At 38.0% G+C, this 14,688-nt stretch overlaps 1 protein-coding gene across 1 annotated transcript; it reads left to right on the top strand.

Annotated features, from left to right (window-relative positions):
- Positions 1-1,859: 1,859 nt before the first annotated feature.
- Positions 1,860-14,688, top strand: ptpn2b (protein tyrosine phosphatase non-receptor type 2b). Its single transcript, XM_056400070.1, has 10 exons — positions 1,860-2,084; positions 2,611-2,701; positions 2,804-2,904; positions 5,695-5,793; positions 7,240-7,377; positions 8,035-8,244; positions 8,965-9,126; positions 9,994-10,202; positions 10,961-11,056; positions 13,712-14,688. The coding sequence occupies exons 1-10, from the start codon at positions 2,028-2,030 to the stop codon at positions 13,731-13,733; spliced, it is 1,185 nt and encodes a 394-aa protein (XP_056256045.1). The 5' UTR covers positions 1,860-2,027; the 3' UTR covers positions 13,734-14,688.

Here is a 14,688-nt window from a genome sequence, read left to right as displayed (position 1 = left end):
GATAGCAGCCGTTGACTTGACACGTCGGCAGCTCAAGTGTGGTAGGGGAAATGCTGCCACCCTGTGGTCATTGAAGAGTAGTTTCCCTATACGCATATCATGAAGGCATATTATGATACACACACACACACACACACACACACACACACACACACACACACACACACACACACACACACACACACACACACACACACACACACACACACACACACATAGGGTATTCCACTATTCCACTTTGAGAAAAGACACTGGCAAAGCAAAACTTCATGCTGTAGTGTATGATGTTTGTGTGTTTTTAATGCATGTCAGATCTCCTCAATGTAATTTGATATTTGTCAGTAAGAGAACTTTCCATTTATCTGTGTTTTTCTATCATGTGTAGACGATCAGTGCTCACAACAGGATTTAAATGACAATGTCAAACTAAAGCCCAACTTCCCCTTAAATCCCCCCTTTATTTCAAAGTTGAATAAAGCTGTTTTCCAGACGGTTTGACTTGCATCACTTCTATGTATTTCAGCACCTGTCTTAATGATTATCTGTCTAAGGGGGATCATCACATTACTGTAGGTGTCTTTATGGCTCAGACATGTTCAGACCTGTCCACAACTCAACCAAACAAACAATCTCAGGAGGCTTTTTTTTCATCTCTGTTTCTTAGTAACCCGGCTAAAAAAGGGAAGTAAATGGAAGAACTATAAAAAACCAGTCAATTGAATCATTAGCTGAGGTATTAAAGACAGATCTGTCATAAGTGAAAAGGGGAACGTGCAAGAGCTTGGTCATGTTAGAAATGATGCTGTTGACCTGTTTGCTGTAATCAGTGTCATGAGAGTCAGATTACTAAAGTGTTCTGTGCTCAGCACACTGAGAATCACATTTCTAAGCCTCATGGTGTTGTTTAACAAAGGATATACTACATGAAATGACCCAGATAGTGTTATTGTTGAGTGTTTTTTTCTGTCATTGATATAGAAAGTTGTTCAAACTCTGATGAATTTAGAAATGAATTGTTCCTATAATAGCTATTATCAAATACATCATAAATGTATGATGCCAGTGATGCTGTAGTTTAATTCAGTTATTTTATTAAATGAATAATCTGGAACTGTGTCAAGGCTGCAACATTGGCCTCTTTGAGAACTATATTAAAAGGTACACACATTGTTTTAAATTGGTTTCAGAATTATTGTTAAAAATGTTGCAACAGTCAGTGGATTAATGGAACTACAGTGATTGCTGATAAAGTACGTTATTATGTTTTGTAAACAAAAATATCCCAAATCCATGGGGTGTAGATTCTCAAATGTGAATACTTACAGGGTTTTTTCTAGTTCTCTATGATATTTAAATCAAAACCCTTGGTTTTGAACTGTTGGCCAGACAAAACCTTAAACTTTGCAAAATTGTGACTGGCATCTTTTTTTTTTTTTTTTTTTTTTAATTATTATTATTTTCTGATGTTTTATGGACAAAATGTTTATGAAATAAAAATGATAATTTGATTCAATTTAAATTGAAATCATTTATGATTAAAATCTGAACGACTAGGTCTAGGTACCAAGATGTGAAATGAAACATGAAGATCATAGCAAATACTGAAAAAATCTATTAATGCACAATAACTCTCTCCAAATGAATTACTCATTCATGAAACGGTGTAAAATAGCTATATTGGTAATATAATGAAATGTGTGTAGTGGATTATTACATTATAAACATTTATTCTCAAAATGGGTGCTTTACATGGACTGATCTCGGTTGCTCACTGAAAATCTTTGCTGTGTTTGGTTTGACAGCTCCTGAAGGGACCTCTGTTGGCGCATGCGCACACATCACCTCCTCGGATTGTCAACTGCAGTAGAGAGATAACGAACAAACAATTAGCCAGAGGTCGCTAGCGCAGGGAAGTGGTAACTCTTTGACTAAAAGTCTCTCTTGGCTGAATAAAGTAATGAGGTAGATAGTCAGACAGCTAATTATACTAACCTGGTTTGGAACAGACTGGCATTGCCACACTGAAAATGGACAAGGAGTTTGAAGACATAGACTCAGAGGGCCGGTGGCAAAAACTGTACTTAGTAAGTCTTTTAGCATAGCTAGCATGAAGCTAATACAGATAGTACTTGAAGCGCGCATTCAATTTAGCAAGCTAACAGCTCGGCCAACTCATTAAGTGTCCGATATCTAGCCAATTACTCATCGCTACGTGTCTTTGCTTTTTGTTTTATGTCCATTTTATATATTTTTAAGTTTGTCAATGGACACTGCAGTACTTTTTGAAATGACTGCGTAAATGCTACCGTAAGCTTAGTCAGTGTCATAAGCTTGTGCATGTGGTTGAAGCTCTCTGATCAGCTACATTAGTTAGCTATTCACTTCTTTGACTTTTACACTCCATTGTTCATGTTTATTCTCCACAGCAGGATCTTAACGTGAGAGTTTGTGTAATGTTCAGAGCTGAGGTAACTGCTAACACACTGTGATTGTGGACTGGCACATTTTAGATAGGATGTGACCGGTTTCCTGCCTCATTGAGCCCCTGTCAGCGTGTGGCATAAAATCTGTCGAATTCTTGTTTCTAAACAACCTTTCTTTTCTCTTCAGGAAATCAGGAATCAGTCCCACGAGTGCGCCTATAAGGTGGCAAAGTATCCAGAGAATCGCAACCGAAACAGATACAGAGATGTCAGTCCATGTGAGTAAACATTTGTGGAAACTGCAAACTGTTTACACATTTAACATTTCCCCAAGCCTCTATCTGTATCTGAATTAACTCTGTCCCTCACGCTGCCTGTAGTTGATCATAGTCGGGTGAAGCTGGAGAACACAGAAAATGACTACATCAATGCAAGTCTGGTAGTGATGGAGGAAGCCCAGAGAAGTTACATATTGTCCCAGGCAAGTCCAAAACTTTTTATTCCGGTAATAACAATCATGCATGCAGGTCTGTTATCTTGGGATTAAACAGTTAATTGGTATCAAAATAGTTGAAGATTCATTTTCAACTGACTAATCACCCACTAATCATTTTGGCTCTAAAACTGGTCCCTTTAAAATAAACAAAAACTACATAAAAGTTCTTTATGATGTGACTGTAATATAATGTATGAACAGCACACCATGAATTCTCTAACAGAAGTCAATTAGTGAGTGTTATCAGAAAACTGGTGGCTGACTGATACGCCAGAAAAGCAAATCAGCATGTGTGCTGTCAGAGCAGATGGACAGTAGTTCAGGTTTGTTGTTCAGACTTAATATTGAATTATGCGTGTATATGTTGTGTCACTCAGCGTGATGGATGATAAAGAATGCTTGTTTGGTTAAGGTAAATCGTTTAGAGATGAGTAAAGTCTGCAGTGTTGTATAGTGTTGACTGTAGGAGTGTGTGTGGTTTGACACAAGTCGTCATGTTGTGTAAAGAAGAGTTAGTGAATGTGTGGTAGTTCTGATCTTATATATTCAAATATTTAGTAATAAGTGAGTAGTAGTAGACGATTACATTTCAGAACTCAAAGAATTTATCTTTCTTAATATTCTATTTATTCAGAACGATTGTTGAATTTTTTTTTTTTCATGAAATGATTGTTTTGAGTTCTTTATTTAATAGAAATATTTATGTTGAGGTGAAGCTGTATTTTGCACCTATGCTGTGTTTCATTTTTATAATTACTTACAACTTTAAACTACATACAGCTTTATACACTTATGAAATTGTAAAGTTGTTACAGTGTGTCAGAGGTCACTAAACTGATGTCTAATGGCAATAGAAATAAACCTCCAGGGAAGATTCAGTCTCAGGACCACCCTTATTGGAAACGTTTTCCATTCAGCTGTTTACCTCATGACCAGAGAGAACCAGGTTGCAGGCTGATCCCAGTCAGCTGCTTGATGATAATGTTGGCTTGTGGGATCATGATTTTTTTTGCAGGTGCCTGCCATTTTTTCTAAAAGATAACTGCTATCTAAAAATCGGTTTGCACGCACAACACCACAAGTCACATTGGCAGTTGAGCTGAAAACTTTTACTTGTTTAACTCTCAGGAACGTTTGTATGGTGATCGCATTTTTCAGTCTTAACTGGATACTGCTGAAATCAGACATACCACTTGCTTACTGGTTTTGTCTAATGGTAATTACACTGACATAGAAACAAGTTGAAATGTAAGGATCACCACAGAAGTTTTGTAGTTTTTTAAAATCTGAATAGAAGATACTTGCTTAACCGTTAAAATAGAAGCTCTACAAATTCTGGTGTTGACAGCGCTTCATTTATCTGAGGTGACACAATTTTATTTTTTAGCTTTACTAAAAAATTGATTTCTTTGTAGAGTTAGACTGTGACATAACTTGACTGAGACTTCTCTGAGACATGTAACGTTGACTCATAAGTGTTGTGTTAGGGCAGACCAAGCATCACTTTATTGTAATTTTCTCAGCTTATTACTTGTAGTACTGATATTTTCACGGCTTATCACATACATACATCAGGCTGAAATATTGTGATTAAGAATCAAGAGCCAACATTACAAATGTTATGGAGATAATATGTGACTTGTTTCTTTGAGGTCATTTATAATGCCAAAGTCTTCAACATTGGTTTGTAAACAGAAGTCAGTGGTGTTTTCACCCCAAACAAATTTGAATATTCTCACTTCTTCAGCAAATGAAAGGACAAATAACCACTTAACTTTTTCATGTGATTATTTTTTTCTTGCTTGCGTGACCATAGATAACTGAGTGTGGGCTGATAAAAAAGATTCTTGTTCACCAAATGATGTTGCATACCACGCACTGAATACCGTCTCAGTAATTTGAAGCCACAGAAAGATTGCTCAGTTCAACATGATAAGACTTAAGATATCAAATTTCTTACTGGAATTGTGGATTGTAGACATGATGCAGACATGTTTAGGATGTTATCAAGCAAAAATATGTCAACCTTTTGTGAAATAAGCTAGATGATACCATTCATCTGTGGGTTGTTACGGCATGGAAATGTCCGGTAAACACAGATTACAGACCATCTGAAAATGAATTATCTATCATGGGTCTTGTTCCATGATGAAAAATATAGGAATATAATGCTTTTAAAGCTAAGAAAATTAGATAATGCTTGCCTCTGTCCAATGAATTGTGGGTATCCTTAAATAGTTGAACCATGCACATTTTTTGTGTTTTTATTTCACAGTTCTTTAGTTATTTGCATCCTGATCTGTGTGACATCAAACAGTGTGTTGCTGTACATAATGGTATTTCTTTTAATCCTATTACTGACATATTTTTTTGTATTTACACATGAAACACAAAAACACGACACAAAAAAAAGAAAGCAAAGATAGCTAAGATAATGTTAACATTATCTATGCCTTTGTGTGTATGTACTCTAGATTTCTATATTATTTGTCTGGAGGACATTTGACATTTAACATCTACAAACTGTAGGTTTCTCAACTTAACCACATCATAACCTTTAGCATTTTCATTGACCTTTAGGTACTTTCTTATCACTTTGCAAATCTCTGTTGCACATTAATAAATACCAGCCTCTGCTTTTTGCTCAGCTAATGAAGTTATTGCTCGTGCTTGAAAGATCACACATATTTCCTTTGCCATCATACCGGACTTTTTTACTACCATCATGTAACTGATCAAATGATGTTCGTACATGTGTGTTTGTGTCATCCACAGGGCCCCCTCAGAAACACCTGTGGCCATTTTTGGCTCATGATCTGGGAGCAGAAGACTAAGGTGGTAATCATGCTCAACAGGGTCATAGAGAAAGGATCAGTAAGTACATGATAAAACACAAACATCTTTTTGTCTGGTTTGACATCTGTCATTTGTCTGGTGTGTACACACCCACATACAGAGACTGCAGACATTCTAAATATATCACAGATATACAAGTCATGCACTGACCACTTTATCTTCAGTAAAAGACACACACTTTGTTAAAGTTTGCAGCTTGCTGACAGTGTGAGATCATTTATGTAGCTTTATTAATCCTGCTTGATTTTTGTTTGAATGGTTCATTGTGATGCCTCCCTGTCCTGTCAGCAGGATAACTGGAATTCAGTGTTTTGACTGCAAGCTCTCAGATTTAAGGAAGTGGGATGCAGTTCAACCTCTTAACTCCTGTAACTCCAGTTATCCTGCAATGTGCTGATCAAACATACACACACACACTCACTCTGTCAAGTAGAACAGCTGTAATCCCTCTCTCTCTTTCTCAGTAAAGCAGCTGGAGTGGATCTCGCTGAATAATGAGATTCACTGACTGTTTTCTTGGAAATAAAAGCTACAAAACACCTAGTCCACATATTATTAACCACACAAGGATCTTTTATGTAGGTCAAACAGCTCTCAAATCCTGCAGAGGGAAGGTTACATAATAGACTTACCATCAACAGTTCTGGTCATTGTCTGTTTACAAAGAAAACACTGAATGATGAGATGTTGGTTGTAGGCATAACTTCAGAGTATTTGGCCACCCTACTAACAGATGACTTGCTGTTCAGTTTGCACCCTGAAAACTGTGAAGATTACAGTGCTTTAAGTGTAATACAGGATCAGGAACGGTTTTGGAATTTAGTTTGGCTTCTCATCTTAAAGGGATAGATCGGGTTATTTGACGCGGGGTTGTATGTGGTAGTCATGCATAGTCAATGAGTTACCTGCAGTAGATTCAGATCAGCGCGCTGCTGGTGTGGAGAGGCAGCAGGAAACATTGGCACACTAGCAGAGAGATGTGCTGCTGTGCAAGGTTTTAGACATTTTGAAAAACACCCACCAAAACAATCCAACATCCGTTTAAATGTCCCCTTTAATTTGTCTGTGCGGGATAGCTAGCAAAAAAAAAAAACTTTGTAATATTAAAATAATATGTCAAAAGAGGAAGGAAGTAAACAATAAAGTTAGAAAAATTATAGACCCTCATGTTTTGAACCTGTTATTTTTTTCAAAATTGTGTTATGTAGTTGTGCAACAAAATACATTCAAAGAGTCTGTGTGTGTATGAAATGATGTTATGTTCTCAGCTCAATTTAATTTCTCTTCCAGTTTTCCTTTCAGTTCAGAGGAACAAACTATCATCGAGTTAGTCATCAGCTGCTTTATCTCATGGTCAACCTGACCTCTCAGCTTACATCTGCTTTTCATCAGCTGTATTTCCTTGCCAGATGTCTCATTTTCGTGGTGTCTAAGATTTTTTTCCCTTTTCTTCTTCTGTTACAGGAAAAGTGTGCCCAGTACTGGCCCACAGCTGAGGAGAGGGAGATGGCCTTTAGAGACACGCGTTTCTTGGTCAAGCTGTTATCAGAAGACACCAAGTCTTACTACACCACCAGAGTATTGGAGCTGCAGAATATTAATGTAGGCCAGAGGATTATTTAGTATAAGGGGAATTTCCAGTGAAAGGAGGCAAAGGAGAACTGAAATGGTTCAAGGGTGTCACAACAAGATGTATGAATCTGTATTGTCCGAAGTTTTTTAAAACTGAAAACATCCTTGTTGATACTTAAGGCTCTTATATTCACCCAAGTTTCACCCTCCCACACATCCAAAATTGTGGAGGTGGGGAGAACATGCAAATGAGGGGTAGGCTATGCCGCAGAGCAGTTCAAGTATTTTAAATAGACATGCTTAGGCTACAGTGTGTCTGCTGCGAATTGCATTTTTGAAGTATAAATTTCTGTGGTCCATCTTTAACTTGTTTGTAAAATTCAAAATGAACACTTCTTTTTTAAAGTAAAATGAAAAATATTAACTGAAAAAAACAAGAATGAGAAATAAGTTCACACATTTGCTGTGTTGGTGTGACAGGTTTTCAGAGCCTTGTTTATTGCATGAATTGAAACTGAAACTGTTGTGAATGTTTGATAAGTTCAACTGTTAAACACTTGTGAAATAACTTCCAGTCACCTCAGCCAGTACTGATAAAAAAACAGGACAGACTGGCTCACTGCCAATAAGTGAAAGTTTTATTTGTTTCTAGCTGCTAACGAGGCCTCTGTTTGTTTATTTTCACAGACAGGGGAGAAGAGAGAGATCTACCACTTTCATTACACCACATGGCCTGATTTTGGTGTCCCAGAGTCCCCAGCGTCCTTCCTAAACTTCCTTTTCAAGGTGCGGGAGTCGAGAGCGTTGGGTGTTGACCATGGGCCGGCTGTGGTCCACTGCAGTGCTGGAATTGGACGCTCAGGGACGTTTTCATTAGTCGACACATGTCTGGTCCTGGTAAGCCCTGCCTCTTTGTTCCATATGAGGTCTGATTTAATGCTTTTACTGAAGTTTCACAGTGAAACTCAAGTGTAATTACGTTTTTAGGTTGTGTAGACTAATCAGGACAGGAGACACACAAAGTCACTTTCCTTGACTGAACATGAAATGTAGGTCAAACTGAAACAAGTGAATAATTAAACAGTAAGAGTGTGGTAAAGAAGGCGGAGAGTTCCCAATCTAACTTGGCTGCAGATAGAGTGAGCTGCACTCTATCCAAAAATATCTGTTTGGAAAATAGATGTTTGACTGGTTTGTACCTATATGTGTATTTTTAGAAGGGAAAATCAAAAGTAATTTTTGGTCAGTGTTGACAGCACAATTTAAAATGTAGTTAAAAGAGAAAAATACTGAAGAAAAAACACCTTAAACTACTAAACATAAATTAACTTTTATGTAGAACCCACAGCTGAAGTGCAAACTCCTTTTCCTGGCTTGACCCACCATGCTGGAAAACACATGAAAACAAAATGATGTCGAGGTAGATAAGCCAGATCAAAGAAAAGTAGCGCACTGAAATTGTCAGTTACAGCATTTCATCCCAAAACTATACTGGGGGATGTGTGACAGTGTAAGGCCTGAATTTTTCTTCTGAACAACAAATTAGTCACCAGATATTTAGAGAAATGAGAGTTCATCCTGGTTAGCTGAGCTGAATTATACTGCTGACCCCTGCAGATGGACAAGAGGAAAGACCCTTCCTCAGTGGACATCAAAAACATCCTTTTGGACATGAGGAAATACCGCATGGGCCTGATCCAGACCCCTGACCAGCTACGCTTCTCCTACATGGCTGTCCTTGAAGGAGCCAAGTACATTATGGGAGACTCCTCTGTACAGGTACCTGCACCACACACAACATAACCAATTCTATAAGTACTTTTAATGTCTATTTTATTTCTGTAGTACTTGTTCACAACAGATGAAGAAAATATAGTTTGGGCATCACAGAGCTTAAGGGCTGTCTGTGCCAAGAACCTTTAAAAGTCCAAATACAGCAGAAAGATCCTCCCACCTCTACAATTTTGGAAGCAAAAATATAACAGTTTTTCATTTATATGACTCAAACACAGAAAGTTCAAACACAGTGTACACACCAGACAGTTTCTCAAAGGTAATTTATGCCTCTGTACAACCGGGAATTTGGCTGCAGAGAAAACCACAAAATTTGAATTTACCTCACCTCGATTCTGTTTCACTCACTTGTCCTTGTAAAGCATAGTAATTTAGCAATTTAATTTTAATCTTTCAAATATTGAGTTCCCTATTTTTAACATCTCCTAATCACACCAAAGCCAGTTTTATCACCAGTGAGGCTAAGAATGAAAGTTTGATTATGTCATATTCTGTCTCCTCTCTCTAAGAAGAGAGCTAAAGAAAAAGAGACTGTTTTTTTCTCAGCTTATCAACCTACGTTGAGAATGTCAGAAGTCAATAACCATGTATCAAATTCCAGTATTTTGTGCAAGTGGATGTCCTGAATACTTGACCGTGCAGTGACTTCTGTGCATCAAAGTGCAGTGTTATTATGGAGTTTATTAGCATAATAAGGCTTGTTGGTAACTACATTTGTATAACATACAGGAAATTTTAGACAAAAGTCTTTAATGTATCCCTCTCAAATTCTGGTCTATTTATGAATTTCATCAGTAGAAAACCAGCTATCCACTAATCTCCTCCCTGTTTACTGTCCTTCACCCCATGTAGAACCGGTGGCGGGAGTTGTCCAGGGAAGATCAGGAGCCAACATCGGAGTCTCGCCCCTCAACTCAGCCTCAGGCCAGGTTAGCGACAGAGCGATACAACGGCAGCCAACGGGGAGGTCAGCTGGAGGAAGGAAGTGACTACAGACAGGACGGCAAAGTACCTGCACAGTCTCCCTGCAAGGAACAGGAGCTGGACGGCAGCACAACACAGTCAGTACACTCTGATGCTCTGATTATATTGAGCCAAAGCTAGTTTGTGGCAGAACATTAGTGTGAATATCATTTGAAAGAGACGGTTAGTTTTTGAAATTTTGATTAGAATTTTGCTTATGATCAAAAATTAGAACTAGTCTGCATTTTACACAGATAGTAGAACCTGTGCAGGTAGAAATAAATAGCTTAATGTGTGGCAGTAGATTGATACACAAGTTATCATATTTATATTAACATGTAATTATGGAAGATTTTTAAAGACTCTTGAAGGCAATTCAGATTTTTTAAATCTTAATAGTTTAAATTTGAGAGTTTCTAGGCAAAAAACATTTACAGAGAATATAATGAAAAGTCGCATGTAAATGTAAATTTTTAATTGCTGAGAAAATTTTCCAGAGGGTCTTTTTAGTGGCCAGAGAGAAAGTTTCTTGGTGGGGTTATGTTGGGACAGTTTTTTTCAAATCGTGACTACAGTGTTGACTGTTTAAAAACCACAAGTCGTAATCAGTCACAGAAAACATGATCGATACATAATCCTTTAGGATCTTACAATGCTTAATTTAAAAGAATGGCTCACAACACAATAATTCACAATGTTGTTGAAGAAGACCTTGATGAAGACCTTGCGAGGTCAAAAGTGGTTGGCATTTGGGTTTTTAACATCTATCCTTCCCTTGCCTTAAGGGCGTGTTATTTTCTGTTAAGAGCATAATGTTCCTGGAGAGAGATGCTTCACCCATTATCCCTTTTTTCAGCAAGCGACGCAGAGAAGACAGTATCTCCAAATCAGGCACAGCCAAGACACCCCAAAGCAAGCCCAGGACAAATGACTCAGAGAAGAAGAGAAAAAGGTAATTATATCTTTTAGCTGAACTAGCCTATTATTATTTTTCATACACCAAGCATCATGTTATTATTGCATTCCAGGACATCATGCACCATCACACTATTTCTTTTGTATTCAGTACTCGCTGTAATTTATTCTGATGGGCGCCTTCTACAACTCTTTTGATGTAAAAGAAAAGATATGAGTCAGTTTTTAGCTCAATTTCTTCGAAACCGTGTAGAGGAAAGCCAGGCTTTCCCACAGCATGACTCAACATCCTAATACTACAACTGAGGCTTAATTTTCTTTCTATTTCGTATTTTCTCTCTCCCTCTCTCTCTCAACAATTCTCAGTCACTTAGTGAGAAGCCACTAGTATAGCAAGCTGACATTTACATCATGTTCTCATAAAGGCGTGGCAGTTAGACCTGAGGAAGCATTTATTTCTGATGACTGTGCGCCGCCAAAAACAGCTCACTAAGTCATTTCTGAGAAGCCATCTCTTTGTTGTGTGACATGTCAGTGTTGTTCCAGTAATACGGTCAAAAGTGCACCAGTCCTGACACGGTCTTATTCTGCTGTTGTGGTTCTTCTCGGACAGTTTGGGCTGCATTTGCTGCACATGACAAGAGCTGGCCTGTCCAGTGGGGGGCAGTGTATCTTTACCCCCCTCTGAGACAGCAACAACAACCATGAAGAGCACATTTAGGAGGAAGTTTACCCACAGCTTTTAAAAAGAACGCCCACTCTTGTACATTGAGGTGTGTGTGTGTGTGTGTGTGTGTGTGTGTGTGTGTGTGTGTTTGTTTGTTTGTTTGTGTGTGTGTGCTCGGTGTCTGTTGTGTTTTTGTTTCTCTTGGGGTTTTGTTCTTTCCTTCGTGATTGGCTTGGCTCCTGCGGTTTGGAGGTGTGTTCATTTTGGCTGCACTCTAGCATGATGTGTGAATGTGTGTGTGTGTTAGTTTGTGTGTGTGTGTGTGTGTGTGTGTGTGTTTATACTTGTGGCTAATGGTTGTTGAAGCTCTGAAATGTCAGGTTGACTTGGAATATTGCAAAGTGCTAAATTATACCGCATCATATATTCAGATTTGGTGGCAGCTAACTCTCAGTCTAACTTATCTGTTCAATCCTGTAAAATGTTAGTGAGTAAGCCAGCACAAAACACAGTTACATATAATCAACAACCACTGCTTTGCACATAAAGCTAGTATTATTTCGTTGGGAAGTGAAGTGGCTAGGACAGAATTACAGATGGTCCCTTGACAGTGATACAAAGTAAGTCTAAGTTAAGAGTAAAATTCTTGTCCTGGTTGAGGCTGTCAGTCCATCACACCAAATGAATTGGGGTGCGTTAAGGTTTGTTGCATGTTCCTATGTTTTTTACTGGTACTTCTAACTTTCAGAGTTTTGTTGTGAGGTCCTCATGTTTCTTCAGAACCTTAGCATGGTGATGTTCCTAATTGTCTTGTGGGTAATAAACTGCATCAGTTGTGTTTTGGCCTTTTTAAAGTTTGAATGGAAGTTTGGGTGTTTCATTACCATTAGGAGATTTATGGTCAGGTCAAGAAGGGACTGTTTTTATTTAAATAGGCTGAATGACTTGAATAATCAAAACTTTTTGTGACTTGTAGTGTATCAAACTGGATATTTAGGGCCACAACTAACAATTATTGTCATTATCGATTTACCTGCAGTGTTTTCTAATCAATTTGGTTTATAAAGTGTCTGGAATTCATGAAAATGCCTGCTACAATGTCCTACCGCCAAAGGTGACGTTTAGCCAATAGTACACTATTTAAAAATAATCAGTTTAATATCACATAAGACACAGAAAAGCAGCAAATCCTCAAATCGGTTAATTCTGACAATCAACTAATTACCTGGCCAATTATTTCACCTCCATGAAGATTCATGCTGTAAAAATGATGTTCTTTTTTCAAGTTACATACAATATTTATGCTTGATGTGAGCAGGTTTTTGACAGTAAAAGGCACAGGACAGTATAAAGACCACAACTAAAGCGGAACAGCTGGGCGGCATCAGCTACCCAGGATTTCAATGTCTACATAACCTTTTCCTCGCTTTTTTAAACATGACAGTACAAGAGGCCATGGTGGTCATGTCGAGTTCCCAGAGCCAGTGGTTGCATTTTCCAAAGTCTTTTTCTGTTGGACCAACAGACCAAGACCCAGAGATACTCAATTTACATTGATAACAAACAAAAGAAAAACCGCAAATGAATCTGAGAATATCTGACATTTTTGCTTGCTATTTTACCTAAACGAATAGTTGCTGATAGTTTCTTGTTTATGAACTAACAGATTCATTGACTGTTTCAGTTCTTCTCTTATCTTTAAAAGCCTTCCACATTATCTGTAGTCTTAGGTTAGTTACAGATAACCAGATATAATTCTCTGCACTAACCAAATGGAAATTTTTCTTGAAAATTTTACATTTACAGCTGAGAACATCTGAACAGAGTGTGACATGTTGCTTATTAAACATGATGGCTGCTTTCGCTGCATTGATAATTGATCTAATGTTGATTTGATCAAAGTGATCCAAGACGCTATTTGATTTTGTGGCACAAGTTCCTTTGATCACTCTTGAGCTTCACTGACTCTCTGGTAGAAAATAGTCTTTAGTTCAACCTCTTGAAATATTTTGTGTCTTGTGACAGGATGAAACCCAGTGACTGCTAACCACCTCCTCCCATGGCCACATGACTACAGCTCTGGCAGCAAAGCCAACATCTGCAGGGAACTCCAGCTCTCTCCTCTGAAGGGGCTCTGTCCTCCTCCTCTTCCTCAACTCCAAACCACTGTTCCTCACCTCCACCTCAACAGCCAGCTCTCCTCCTCCTTTTGTCATGTTTTTTTTTGTGTGTGTGTGTCCCAGCCCAACAGCATTAGTCAGCCACCGCACACATCCCTCTTCTTAGCCGTGTTAGCAACATGTCACTCCCACATCCTCTTCAGTGCCCCACATCACAGCTTTTCCATATCTCCTCTTCCTTTTTAAACTGTTTACAGCAGATACTTTGACATTCTTTGAAGAGCGCACATTTAAAAAGACAAACACACCAGCGCTTTACCCCCTCCCCCCCACAGCCACACCTCAACCAACACCTGCGCTGCTTCTGGAGTCAGAAAATCTGTTTTTTGCTCTAATATTATTATTTACAGCTTTGTCTTTCTGTCATGCTTCTTAGCATTTATGAAATTAAAACTGAAAATAGGGGCTATGCATTGCCAATTTGTAATGGTGTTCATATGTGTATTTTTAGAAAACCTTTTTTCAGAGACAAAAATGAAAATGTTCTATTTTTTATAAGAGATTACTTGAAGTTTTTCACAGTGATGGGGGGTTGGTCAAATGAGAAGCTCTGCCTCCTCCCACATGAGAAATTCAGTGGCATGTGATGTTTTCATGATGTACATAGTGTTCTTTTTAAAAGATGTGTGTAAAAAGACATATTTTTTTTGCTTGTAAAAAAGAAAAGAAAAAGACGAAGACACACAATGTTACAGATTTGAATACAGTAGAAAGCTGATTTGATGACTTTTTCTCCTTTTGAAATGAATTTGTCTTAAATTCTTCTCTCTTAAGAGTGTAATCCTCAAATAAAACTGGTATCATCTAGTTTACTTAACAACA

This window comes from Seriola aureovittata, chromosome 16 (assembly GCF_021018895.1).
Source record: "Seriola aureovittata isolate HTS-2021-v1 ecotype China chromosome 16, ASM2101889v1, whole genome shotgun sequence".
NCBI classification, from domain to species: domain Eukaryota; kingdom Metazoa; phylum Chordata; class Actinopteri; order Carangiformes; family Carangidae; genus Seriola; species Seriola aureovittata.
The sequence above is the reverse complement of the archived record's forward strand: the minus strand, read 5'-3'. Positions and strand labels throughout refer to the sequence as shown.